General features: G+C 34.7%; 1 protein-coding gene across 5 annotated transcripts in view; it reads right to left on the bottom strand.

Moving 5' to 3' along the window:
* Positions 1-13,180, bottom strand: part of LOC106178290 (uncharacterized) — a 29,392-nt gene that overhangs the window by 4,658 nt on the left and 11,554 nt on the right. For 2 of the 5 annotated variants that reach the window (XM_086995053.1, XM_086995056.1), the window contains 14 exons: positions 10,105-10,252; positions 8,865-9,574; positions 8,465-8,604; positions 8,058-8,093; positions 6,308-6,487; positions 5,730-5,802; positions 5,224-5,383; positions 4,737-4,875; positions 4,118-4,338; positions 3,826-3,882; positions 3,469-3,647; positions 2,558-2,602; positions 692-844; positions 265-469 (listed from right to left, as the gene is read on the bottom strand). In XM_086995053.1, the coding sequence (XP_086851179.1) occupies positions 265-469; positions 692-844; positions 2,558-2,602; positions 3,469-3,647; positions 3,826-3,882; positions 4,118-4,338; positions 4,737-4,875; positions 5,224-5,383; positions 5,730-5,802; positions 6,308-6,487; positions 8,058-8,093; positions 8,465-8,604; positions 8,865-9,574; positions 10,105-10,252 (2,446 nt within the window). The remainder of the gene's footprint in view (positions 1-264; positions 470-691; positions 845-2,557; positions 2,603-3,468; positions 3,648-3,825; positions 3,883-4,117; positions 4,339-4,736; positions 4,876-5,223; positions 5,384-5,729; positions 5,803-6,307; positions 6,488-8,057; positions 8,094-8,464; positions 8,605-8,864; positions 9,575-10,104; positions 10,253-13,180) is intronic. The other 3 variants (XM_086995055.1, XM_086995054.1, XM_086995057.1) reach the window with 3 other exon arrangements.

Raw genomic sequence — 13,180 nt, 5'->3', positions numbered from 1 at the left:
CCCACTTAACTCAACACTGGATAACACCATCTTCTGGATAACACTACCCATTACAACAAAAAATGTTATCCTCTGGGCAATTATCCTGTGGGTAAAGTGATGTTAACTAAACACTAGATACTTATTTTTGTCTCTGATATTGCTTACCAGTGGTTAAAAAAGGCAGCTATCCTACTTGACGAGATAACTTCTGACTCACACACATAATTTAAATAATCAACTTTAAAACATCATAACAAGTAGATTGAATTTGGTTTTGGTCACCTTCTGGAGCACCCCATGTGCATGTAGGGCGGCTTGGTGCTCCTTTGTCCCACTCTCCATGCGGTGGTGTATGGCGTCTATCAACAGAGGAAGTCTGGTGATTCTCTGCATGGGGAGGAGCAGGAAGGAATTCATATTCAAACCCTGACACTCACGGTCCGATTCCAACCTCCGCAACTCTTCCACGAATTCAAGGTTCTCTTTTCTGAAAAAAAAAAAAAAAAAAAAAACATGTCCAAATTATTTTTTTAACAACAATAAAAATAAGTATTTTTCTACCAAAAGTGGAGCATTATGTATAATATATCACAGAGTAAAGCTGGTTGATAGGAGAAACACACTAAAGTTCACAAATACTCTCTCTCTCTCTCTCTCTCTCTCTCTCTCTCACACACACACACACACACACACAGGTTCACACACGTACTGTAATTTCTTCAGTGTCCTATCTTGGTACATCTGGTTACTGCAGTAAGTGACGTAGACTTGGAAGTTTTTCTCAGCGTGATGAGTGATGACGTCACACAGATCTGTTAGATGGATGCTCTTCTTCCAGGTGTCTTCCAGATCCTCCATAAATCTGAAATTAAAACAAGAATGCCACTAAATTATTAACATCAAACTTGATTTTAAATACAAACAATGTGTACTTTACACATGAATATAGAAAAATAATGATTTTTTCTAGGAGTTTCAGCATTTTTTCCTATAAAAGATCAAGATCTACCCTATCCAAAACTACTGAGAAAATTATGATCATTATGAAATTATGAACCCATTTTCAAGTTCTTCATTTTAATTTTCAAAGTCAAGAATGAAAATATCAATCCAAATTAACAGAATGATTCAAAGTATAGAAGCTTCCTCCTTCGGACTGAAACTCAGGCCACAATCATGCCAAAGATCAAAGGTATCAAAATCAAGCACAATTATTTGTTTTATCTATACATAGGTTTATTTATACCAAATCAATCAGACTTCATCCAAAACCATTAAGTTAGACAATACTGCAAAGCAATAACACATATAAAGGATAAAAAACTAGAATCTAAAAAATATATATTTAAAAAGCTAAAAGTAGCACAGAAATACACTGTATTAGTATATATGATGACGTATAATTAATCAATCATTATACCTTTTCTTGACCTATTCATATATCAAGTATTTATAGCAATTAACAATTAGCCAAAAACCAAGCCCTTAACATGCTTTAATGTTTTCAGCACAAAACCCATCAAGCACATGAATTTAAGACTTTACAAGCTAGGTGAACATTATCTATGAACATGCTGACATTCCTAATGGTTAGTTTTCTTCAAAATCCAAAAATCAAGGGGTCCACAGAAGCACAACAATTACAACATACAGCAGGACAGATTATACATACAATGGGTCATTTATAATAATTCTGCACATAAGCTGTAATGAACAAATAAATCTATCTTTTTTTTTAATTTGCTTAAATATATGTCATTAGAAGGCAGAGGATATACCATGACAGCAGGAGTGGGATGGGACTCTGAAAATCATAACTAATTTTTCCAAGCCATTTTATTTTCAAAAATTATTACTGCATAAAAATGTTTCCATTTGAATAAATCACAAACATTTTCAATTGCTAAATTCTTCAAGTAATAAGATTTTCCACCCGGTTTTGTGAGAAATGACATGACAAACCATCTCAATACATACCTTCATAAGTTAGGCACAAACATACATGCACAAATAAGATACAAACGCCTATGAGTTCACAAAAGAACTTAGGGCCCAATTCCCATTCACAATATTGGTCTTAGTAGATCATATCAACTCTGAGGGGACTCTTGCTGAGTACAACAAGCTTAACTGAATGATACTCCTCCTCCTGGTGTTGAGTAAAATACAGAAAAGTTGGTGGTTATACGACTACTTTGGAAACAAATGGAGGTGTGTTAATCTGCTAAACTGATTGGATTCAGCAAGAGTCCCCACAGGGTTGAATCGATCTGTGTTGAATGATAATTTCATTGGAAATGAGCCCCAAGTCATTTTAAGTTATCCACCCTGTAGCTAAAACCCTGTACATTTTTGATATAGACATCGAGCAAAGAGTTACACATACACTATCACAGACTCAAAATAGACACACATATTGTTGGATTTTAAATGAGATAAAGCCATTATCAAATGGGTAAGTTTACATATATTTTACTACATTTGATATGCAAGCAAGCCAAGCTAGGGAAGCATTCTGACAGTCACTGTTACATGAATATATAATAGGAAAATATATATATTATATCATACATACGAGGACATATAGCTTATCATTTTTGGTTCCAATTCGTTGAGAAATCTGCAAAGGAGTGTCAGAGAGAAAAGAAAATACTGAGAATAAAATACGGTAAAGATTCATATTAAAAGAAGAAAGATTAAAGAGCATATCAAAGTCAAGTATGTAGGAAGGCAAGCGCCCCTGAAACATTGAATTTACAATACTGTTTAATATAGACATCTATGAGTTGAGAGACATCTAATTCCTTAATGTCTGTATGTTGATTTCGAATGCTGTTTGTGTAAAAGAATGTACTAAGTTCCAGACTGCATTACATCGTGCAGCATTGAAATTGTGCTTGCTGTGACAGAAGAGAGTGCTAAGTGGTAAAAATGTGGATGATTGTGTTATAAGCATACAAGGCACATTTGATCCTTATATAGCAAAATAAATAAATAATTTTCCTGGAAATTTCAATTATATTTAATAGAATATATCTTGCTGAGGAAAAAGTATTGAAATTTCCAGGAAAAAACAGTTTCTTTACTACTTTATAAAGATCTAATGTTTATAGTGTGCTTGTAAGAAAAAAATTCCTTAATATCTAACAGTATTATCAGCAGTGTACATATGTTAGCTGTGTGATTGTTACTGAAACAAAAACGTATTGTGCTGTTATGTATTATGACATGATACAAGACGTGTTCTGACCTGTTTCAACTTAAATCCAAAACACTCTAAATGACATCACTAAGCAACAGCTAGTCTACAGACCCCAGTTATGACCACAAAAACCCTCCCCAAAATTACAATTCTCATTTTTACACTTTAATTTCTGATCAATACAGTAACTTCTAATGTGTGTTAGTTTAAATTAGAAAAATTATGAACACACCTCTATTTTGATCTACTGATTGTAATATTTATTATATTGGTAGTTAACTCACTTCTCACTGACATCCCGCACAGCCTTGATGTTTGAAAACAGCACGTGTCTGTCGCGCCGTTCAAGCACGCACTTCATGGAATGCTCTGCGTTGAAGGCTTCTGCATTCATGAAGTGCTCCACCAAGAGGTCAAGACTTTTGAGGTATGATGCCTCTGATGTGATCACTTCAAAAATTGCCTGAAACAATGGATGGCCATAAAACTCTGTCTATGAGATATATACTTTTTAAATAATAATTTCAAACTCAACAGGAAATTGCTTGATTTTAGATGACTAAGAAAGAGCTAAAAATGGCAAAATAACAAAGGTTTAATGAAAATTATTTGAACTTCTACATTCCTACCAAAATACATACCTCTTGCAATTTTCGCTCTGTAGAAGACATTCGCTCCAGGACCCCGCTGTTTTTAACCTGGGAATATAATTTTATTTCATAATAATAATAATAATAATAATGATAATAGTCTGCCATACAAACATAAAATTATATTTCATATATTAGTTGTATTAGATATTAAGATCTGATCAGGAGTAAAATCAACCTTTTTTTTATGCATTGGATTTTGTATAATAATGTGTTAGGTGTGACAATGTGTTTTATGTGAAATTGTATTGGGAAGTGACACAGCTACAGATGTGACACCTACCTCGGGCATCTCGCACCAAAGTGTTCTAGTTCCTGTTGGTGTCTTTGCATACAACTTCGACGTGTGTTGACTGCTTTCAGAAGCCTGAGATTTCCTTACATCCTCCGCCTGATCGTAGCTGTACACATCCTCGGAGGTTGATGAATTGTGGGATAGGGGCCCAATCTCTGTGTCATCGTAGAGGTCGTTATCACTAGACTCTTCGTCACTGTCTTCTTCAGCTTGAAAAGGGAGGAATATATGTTTCATTCTAATACATATTTTAATATTATGAACAGTGTGTCCAAAAAAAATTGCAATCACTCTTTGACTGCCAATTACTTAATATTGAATATTTTGTTTTGATTGCCAAGCCGTATCATTTAAATCAAAGAAAATGACATTATTTTGGAATAATAACAAAATAACATGGCATTAAGGTAACTTTCAGGCTAATATTTTCAAATATGTATATATAACATACATTTGCAATTGGCAGAAAATTTATGTACATTATCTTTCAAATCTGCGTACTTGAAATCTCCATTTTCTGTCCAAAAATAATATCAGCAGCCACGATATGCTCTTTAAGTTATATATTAAAATAAAGTAGAATAGTGGCACTTGAATTTATCATTACCATGTGTTGGCATTTTCATTTTCCTGTCCAAAGTGTTACGCTTAATAAAATCTTGATTGTACATTTGGTAAAGGGGCTCTGAGCTGAACCGAGAACTTGCTCGGCTGCGAGATAGAGGACGAGGCTCTGGGTCCGATTCCTGAAATGGGTCAAAAAAATTTAGAAATGCAGAGATGGGTGCATAATTATTTAGACAAATATCAATCGTATTCAGTTTTAAATTGCAACTTTACATTACTTCACTCAGTCTGCCAAAGACACAGTTATAAAACAAAACAAAACAAAAAAAAAAAAAACATTTAGGGAGGAGAGGGAGGTCAACTCCAACTACTTCAGAAAAAAAAAAAAAAAAAACTCAGTGAGGTATATATACCTTGGTGATAAAAGGAAAAAATTCACAAAAAACTTCCTGGATAATATAGAAATTTGCTATCTTAACCTGTTAAACTGGTTATCTGCCTTTATATATCTGACAGCTTTAACTCACCAGAGTAAGGTAGCTAGCACTGCCTGTCTCACTGATCCTCCGTTCATCCTCAAACTCCTGGAGCCTCTCGGGAACACTTGCCAGGTCGTCCTCGGTGATATAGCTGGCCGAAGATGTGGTGGACAGATCAGAGCCATGTTTGGTCAGCTTGGGCCTTGAACTGTTAATTTACAATTTATTTCCAAGTATTAATTGGAGAGTGACAGAGTTTGATATATCAGTTAGCCAAAGGTGACAGGGTTTGAAATGTGATTGTGTGGTGCTTTCTTCCCGGAGAAAATTTTAATAACTTAAAAACATGGTGACATATGCATACTAAGACGGCAATTTTGTTAGGTCAGTTCTGAAGATATTTGACTATTTTAAATTATATTTGTTTACTAATAAAACTGTTGCTATATTGTAGTAGTTGCAGATATTTGAGTAACTTTACATGACTGCACAAGACTGCACATTTTAAATACACATCAGTTCCACATATTTAATAATCACACTGGATTCTGTACCTTGGTCTCGTGTTCTCTTTTTTCACGTATCTGCCTCTGGAGTCAGCATCTCTGGGCTTATCTTCTTTGTTTTCTGCAATGATTAAGTTCACTAATGTCATCAGGTCAAGGTCATGCAAAGGTCAAGGCCATCAACACTTTGAACTTAACCATATTCAGACTTACCTGGATGTGTTAAGATAGTCTTCTAATGATTGTTAGGTATTTCACAGTTACATGTGTATATTATATATATTTAGGCTAGCATGCTATTATTTTCATTGACAGGAATATAACCTAGGCTTATCAATTGCAAAGACCACCGATGTCATTTTGTGAATTGACAGACAAGCATGGTTACAAACAAATAAGCTACAGATAGGCTTCAGCAGATAAGTAAATCTAAAACTGAAAAGTCAATGCACAAAAATAGATAAATAAATCATAAGAAAATGAATAAAGAATTAAACATGTTACTCAAGTCTATGCCCCAATACATATGAATAAGTACAATATGATGTACTACTTTATGCTTGTTATAATTATGTAACATAGTAAGCCATTCTTGCTAAATCAATGTTAGCAAGCATTTAACTAACCCAAAGGACTGCTACGAGCAGCAGGGAAGGAAAAACGCGCCCTTTCATCTTTGGTTATCAAAGCAGCTTTATGCCGCATGCGCACTGCACCTGGCGCAGGCAGAGTCACCAGCTCATACCCATCGCGATCTACTCCCGCATATGAGCTATCACCACCACCAGCTACAAAATTGTTAGCTTCTGAAATATATTGCAGAACAAGCATGCATCAGTAAGTCATGTGACTAATCACGTGACTAGTCATGTGACTGACCTATGTGGCAAGTGCGATTTTGTATCTCGTCATATTACCATCCACCTGTAATTATTACAGTTAATACAAAAAATTTGCTTCACTTTGATTAAGATATATTTTTGGTAATATTTTTAACAAACAAAATGACCATTTATAATGTAACAAATAAAATGAATGATACGAAAACATACATAACCGTGAGTATACATTCAATATCACCACTGACATATCAGCATATCAGCTACTTATTTAAGCATTAAGAGAAGTTTTGTGCATTGTTAATGGTTCAGAATATTGAATTAACAAGAAATAAAAACAGAGGATGTTAAATATTTCAGTCACAATTACACACAAAGGACTCGGAAATGACACACAAAGGGGAAAAAATAAAATGTGCTTTGTGAAACCCATCCACAAACTCTGACAAGAAAACACACTTTAAAGGTGTAATTTGGTGAGTTGACCTAAATATCACCACTATTATACCTTAAAGTCTATTTCCAGTGGGCCTGTGCCTGTCCAACTTAAAATTAATTTTCTCAAAAAGGCCAGTGATCGAGTTACACTGTCCCGCTATAAAATTCAATTAGATAAGCCAACCCATCTTCACTGGAAACTGATCTTAACATGCAGCCTCCAAATGTATAATACCCAATGATCCTGGTCTCAACATTGCTTTTTCCCCTCAATCAAGCATCAAACTGTTAGTACATATTTGGTACTATAAATTACATAAAGAGTGAAAGAATGTTCACAACTTGTGCAATAACACTGGGCATCTTGTTGATCTAAATTACTTACCCATAGCTGGTTCTTCAAATGACAGGATAAATTGCACTGCTTATATTTTTGTTTACAAGAGATATATTATAATACCCTTCAATGTGTATCATGCTTTCATGCATGAAAGCTCGTTTACGGGTAAATACGGGCACAGCTAAACATCTTGTGAGTGAAATATAAGTGCCATTAGCCTATTTTTTGAAGTACCAGTATTGGGTTAAGTCGGTAATTCTTAGTTACATGGTTTACCCACTGTATGTGGTAAAAAAAGTAATTATCTTTGGCACACTGCAATAACCACACTCTTGTTATTGCATACAGTGGGTTACTCATTTTTTAACTACTAGTAGTTCATATCCTATGGTTAGGGTTTCAAACAACAGAGTAATTGCACTTGTGGTTCACTAACACCCTTGCCTGAATTTTAATATGCTTCACTATGTATACATTCCAAGCAAAATACAAATGCAATCATCCTATAATTATTTGAAACATCAACCATGGGATAAGTCAGTTACAACTACTTGTTGTCCACTCTATGCAACGTACAAGAGTAAATAATATCTATCTTGGCAGCACCTCAATATAATAACACTCTTATATGTTGCTTATACTATAGTGGACAACTCTTGATTTTTACTAGTACATTAACATACAGAAAGCACAAAAACACACCACACAGTATGTAGACAAGAATACAAGATACTTCTAGGGGATATATGGATAAATTACCCTCATTTTGGTCTAATCTTGGGGGCTTCTGAGGCCCTGGCATTGGAGAAAGTGATTTATAAAATATGTAATTAACTGCCTTTATACAGTGCCATATCATCATGTTGTCATGATGTTATTACCGTATAATGTACATAAAAGCTGTAGAATGGAGATAATTTGTCACATGACTTGGATCTATGTTCAGCAGCTTTAAGATGTAATTGGTTTTGGTTTGAGGGGTTCCATGTGTTTATTTATCTTTTAATTTTCAACACACTTATGAGAGAGAGAGAGAGAGAGAGAGAGAGAGGAGAGGGAGAAAGAGCTAGCTTCACAATCACAAGTGTATTTTCTCTGTCTACGTGTGTGTGTGTGTGTGTGTGTGTGTGTGTGTGTGTGTGTGTGCACATGTGTGTGCGACTTACCACTCCTGGGCAAGGGAGGTGGAGGGCGAGTGTCGTACTGTGTGGCTATATCCTCAGCAGACCTTGCTTTGCCTTGCTCCCCGATATGTGAGGCCTTTAGGTGACTGGAATCTATATCAAACGACTGGGCACGGCTATTTCTAAGATGTCAACAATAATAAACACTGACAATTATTTGAAGGCATATTACACAAAAATATCTAATATGTGCTCTATAAAATAATCAACTTTAAAATAAAGCATGTTTTTTGAAAGATAGTAACAGAACAAAAGAAACAAACTAAGGTTAAAGTAAACCCCTTTACATTAAATGAAAAACACAAAAGCGGAACAATATAATTTTCTGTTCAAATAATCAAACTATATCATAACAACCCTATCATACTGTTAAAATACTGACCTAGTTTCTTGGTTATTAAGATGACCATGCACTGTTGCCATGGTGACCCCTCTGGGTTTGGTGAGTCGAGGAGGTACAGGGGGACTCCCTGTAATATCTGGGACACCCTTTGAGTCAAAATTTCCGGAAATATCACTAGAAGCAGATCCTGCAGTGAAATCTTGGAATGTGTTGTATTGATCCGTATCAGAATCTGAGCGTGGTTTGCCTCTAGACGCAGGAATTGGTTTAGGTTTTTCCACTCTTCGAGGTATGGGAGGCGATATGGGGCCTTTATGTGGTACGATTATCACGGGACTATTTTGTTCAGGTGGCACCACTTCATGTGACTCCTCCCAACTGTCAAGACAAGCCACACTGTGACTATGTTCGAGGTGTTTGTTGTGCTGTTTGCCTATACCAATGCTATAGTCATCAGAGCTGATTTTCAAATCTTTCCTTAAATGTTTTGTAGCAATTGTAAAATGTGATGCTGCTTTATTAATTTTACTCTTGAATTTTGACATAAGTTTTGGAGATACCTTAGCAGTCTCTTTTCTGGTTGGCAACAGTACAATTTCCTCTGAAATGCGACTCTCAGAGGTTTCGGAGCGTCCATCGTAACTTGTCAGTTTTTTAAATCCCGTGAGTTCTACAGGACCATCCTCTTCATCAATCTCTTCATATCCATCATCTGATGCCGACTCCCACTCCTCCTCACCTTGGGGTATCTAAAAACAAGGCATGGAGTATGTTAGGTGGGTATCCAAAAAACAAGGCATGGGGTATGTTAAGTGGACCAATTATTATACCTGTCACCTGAAGCTAAATTTTACTTTGTCTGCCAGGGATATCTTATAATAAAAGAAGGCATGGAATAAGTTAGCAGCAACCAACACATATACTCTGAAGCTTGTTAACTCATAAACTGATAGAGCCACCTTCAAGAAATAAAGTGAAAGGTAATAATGTGAAAGTTCACTGACCAGACAAATTGTCTTTTAGTAAGGACATGACTTAAATACACATCTTTAACAATTTCTATGAACAGTCCATGTACCTGTGATTTCATCATCATCATAAGTCCCTGCCAATGGCAGCCGAAGATAAAGAGAGAAAATTCTCAAAAATTAAAAAGCAACCACCTCCTCCTTTCCATAACTTTAGCTAAATATAAATTTTTTTAACTTTCTTTACATATGAGAAGTACATTAAAATGGAGGCTCTTCCCTTCCAAACATGTGATACGGCTAGTACTTACAATTTCATTATCATCGTAAATGTCCTCGACAACCACGGTCTCGCTCTGTGCATGTTTCAGCGGGTCCGAGAGATAACGCTGTCGGGGCAGAGACTTTCTACGACACTCTCTGGTCTTTGTACTCTGGCGATTTAATGAGGCTCGCTTTCTGTAAAATATAAGTAAGAGCATTATAATATATGCATGTCTCTGAAGCTCCAAAAGTAAGACTAGTGTTTTTATCACTTAAGATGAAAAATTGTAACAGTTATATATCATTTACTTAATAATCCTGAAATAAAAGAAATAATCTTATCATCAATTTTACCTAATTCAAAATGGGGACAATCAAGAATTAAATGCAGCTTGATTGCAATTCCCCAAGATAGTGCTTCATACATTATTTCAATTAAAGAATTTTGATAAAAGAAATGGTTACTACTAAAATACAAAATATCACTGTCACTACAAAAATCATTTGTATATATAGACTAGTACTGGCACTAGCACACTGAGCAATTCAAATTAAACATTATCTTTAAGCACTTTAATTTGACTCTATCACTGGAGATGAGAATACAAAATAAAGGCCTTGAGCAATAGTTTTATTATAGCTTGGTGTGCCATTTATAAAACATGCACACGTAGCCCTGATATTACAAGCCAGAGTTATTTATAACTCAAGAGATAATAAAGTTTAATTCACTATTTTAATTACTCTTCCAACAATGAAGTATTAATTTAACCGATGGTTCATCAAATGTCTTTTCTTCAATGCAGTAACTATTTCTAACAGTACATATAGTATGCACATTTTATCAATTAAACAGATCTGATAAATTCACTTTTCCTATACAGTCACTACTGCTCAGGGTTGGGCGTATACTTGCACGTCAGCCAAAATATGGTGAATTTAATGAATTAATATATATACAAATTCCACATCTAAATGTATTTCACACATCCCCTGCCTTCAGCAGTATTTCTTTAAAACTGTTATGAATTATAGATTAAATAGCCTATAATAAGGACAAATGTCTGCACGAGAGGTATTTTGGTATCAGTTGGTGACATGACAGTTTTTACTGCAGAAATACTCAAGATGTGTTCGCATCAGAACCAACTTAGGCTGTGTTCACAATGAAACTATCATACTAGGAATTTCAAATTAAGTCTGTGGGGACTCTTGCTGAAGGTTATCAGATTAACATGCCTTCTGTCATTGAGTAGAATACCGAAAAGCTGGTGATAACGAGTAAAACATAAGGAGGCATGCTAATCTGTTAATCTGATTGTATTCAGCAGGTGTTCCCGGAGAGTTGGTTCTAGCTACCTAGCACAAGTTTCGCTGTGAACGGAATTATTTTTTCATTATAGATGTATTTCGTGTGAGCTGAGTGCACTCTAAGTGTCCCCCTCTAGCTATGTGTCTCAGCCTGATGACAACATCACTGTGGGATGTGTAATAGTCTGATGAGGTTAAGAGAGACAAGAATCTGTTAATGTGCTAACATAGTATAAAACTGCTACTGCCACAGTCACCTCTAGTTTTTTTTTTCTTTTTTTTTTTTGGGGGGGGGGGGGTTGCTCATTGCTTTTTTGAATCAGATTAAAAAGTATGAATTCCATAAAAAAGTTTAATATTATTTAAGTGAGAATATGAATATAATAGTTTTACATTTCATTTGATCAGTGGTAAAATAAGGAGTTAGGCATACAAAACATTTAAATATGTAAAGATACTGTGAATGAGTAGATGACTAAGTGTAGTACTTCATCAGATTAGAATTAGGGCATGAAATCCCTCAAGTGTATTTTATCAAAGGAATATCTCAGATAATGACACTGCGTGACATATGGTTGTTAAAATGGATACACAGTTATTATATTTCTCATAGACTTCAAACACCACCCTTATATTTCATACTGCCGACATCCTCAATCTTCAGATACTCAAACAATGTTATTTCCAACATGAAAAACATTATTATATGATTCTAATTATAATGATAACACTTTCTACTTATTTATTTCAGTTTCATCGATCCCAATTGATTATGGTATTCAAATGTTTTGAATATCATAATTCATCAGTTTTTGTGTGAGCATAATAATGTCAGTAGTAACAATTATTAGAGATGTCCAAAAAATTAGCTCATAGATGGTATCTTATGATGAGAGAAAGTAGTAGTTAGAAGTGATATTAAAGAAACTTTATATATACAGCTGTATATGTACAGGGGAAAACTGAAAAATAACAAGACTCTGAAGTGTTCTCAGCTACAAGTGATCAGCATCTACTACTAGCTAGCTTGTTTCTAAATTTTATTTTTAAACCAAAATTTCTGGTTTACTTTGACTTTGTAAGATTCAGCAGAAGCCCATGAAGATAAAGCAGGACTAATGTCTTAAAGCAACTAGTGAGCTATACTATGGAAGTAAAAAAAAATTGAAGTACATCATTTTTTTTTCACTCTAGAGGTTTTGGACCAACAAGCAGGCTAAAGCTGCTCTATCTATTATGGTGAAACCAGGGTGGCAGCAACACATCTGGTGGAGATATAATAAAAGAGAAAATATTCAGGAAAAATGTTCTCTGCAGCCTTACTATCAAATTATTTCCAGAGAGACTTTATGTAATGTTCAAATATAAATGAAGTTCTAAATTTCATAATTCTTGATTATGTAAATTGTGACATAGAAATAGTGTAGTATATCCTTTGTTCACAGGAATTTTTTTATAATGGGAGAACAGTCAGTCTTCTTCATTCGAAAAAAATATCAGGCTTTAATGTCAATGAAAAATATCCAACTGTTCATTTGAAATGTTTGCTACAATAAATGAAGTACCGGGTAAGTATCAGTAATAACAGTGCTGGGCCAAATTTCATTTTTTAAACTGCATTTTATATTGTTTTTCAATTTTAATAAGCTAAATTCAGCAACAACATTTGTCATGCAGAGAAGTGATTCAACACATAATTTATGCTTATGACAATTTTACACCACCCAGATGTTATGTAATCCACCAGCTTACTAATACTCAAGATATTTGGCAAAACTCTAATAGCTGAGAATACTTTCTTTTAGGCATTGC

This window comes from Lingula anatina, chromosome 9 (genome assembly GCF_051362555.1).
Source record: "Lingula anatina isolate TDL-2025a chromosome 9, LinAna3.0, whole genome shotgun sequence".
In the NCBI taxonomy this organism is placed as follows: domain Eukaryota; kingdom Metazoa; phylum Brachiopoda; class Lingulata; order Lingulida; family Lingulidae; genus Lingula; species Lingula anatina.
Note: the sequence above shows the minus strand (reverse complement) of the source record. Positions and strands in the feature narration are given on the sequence as shown.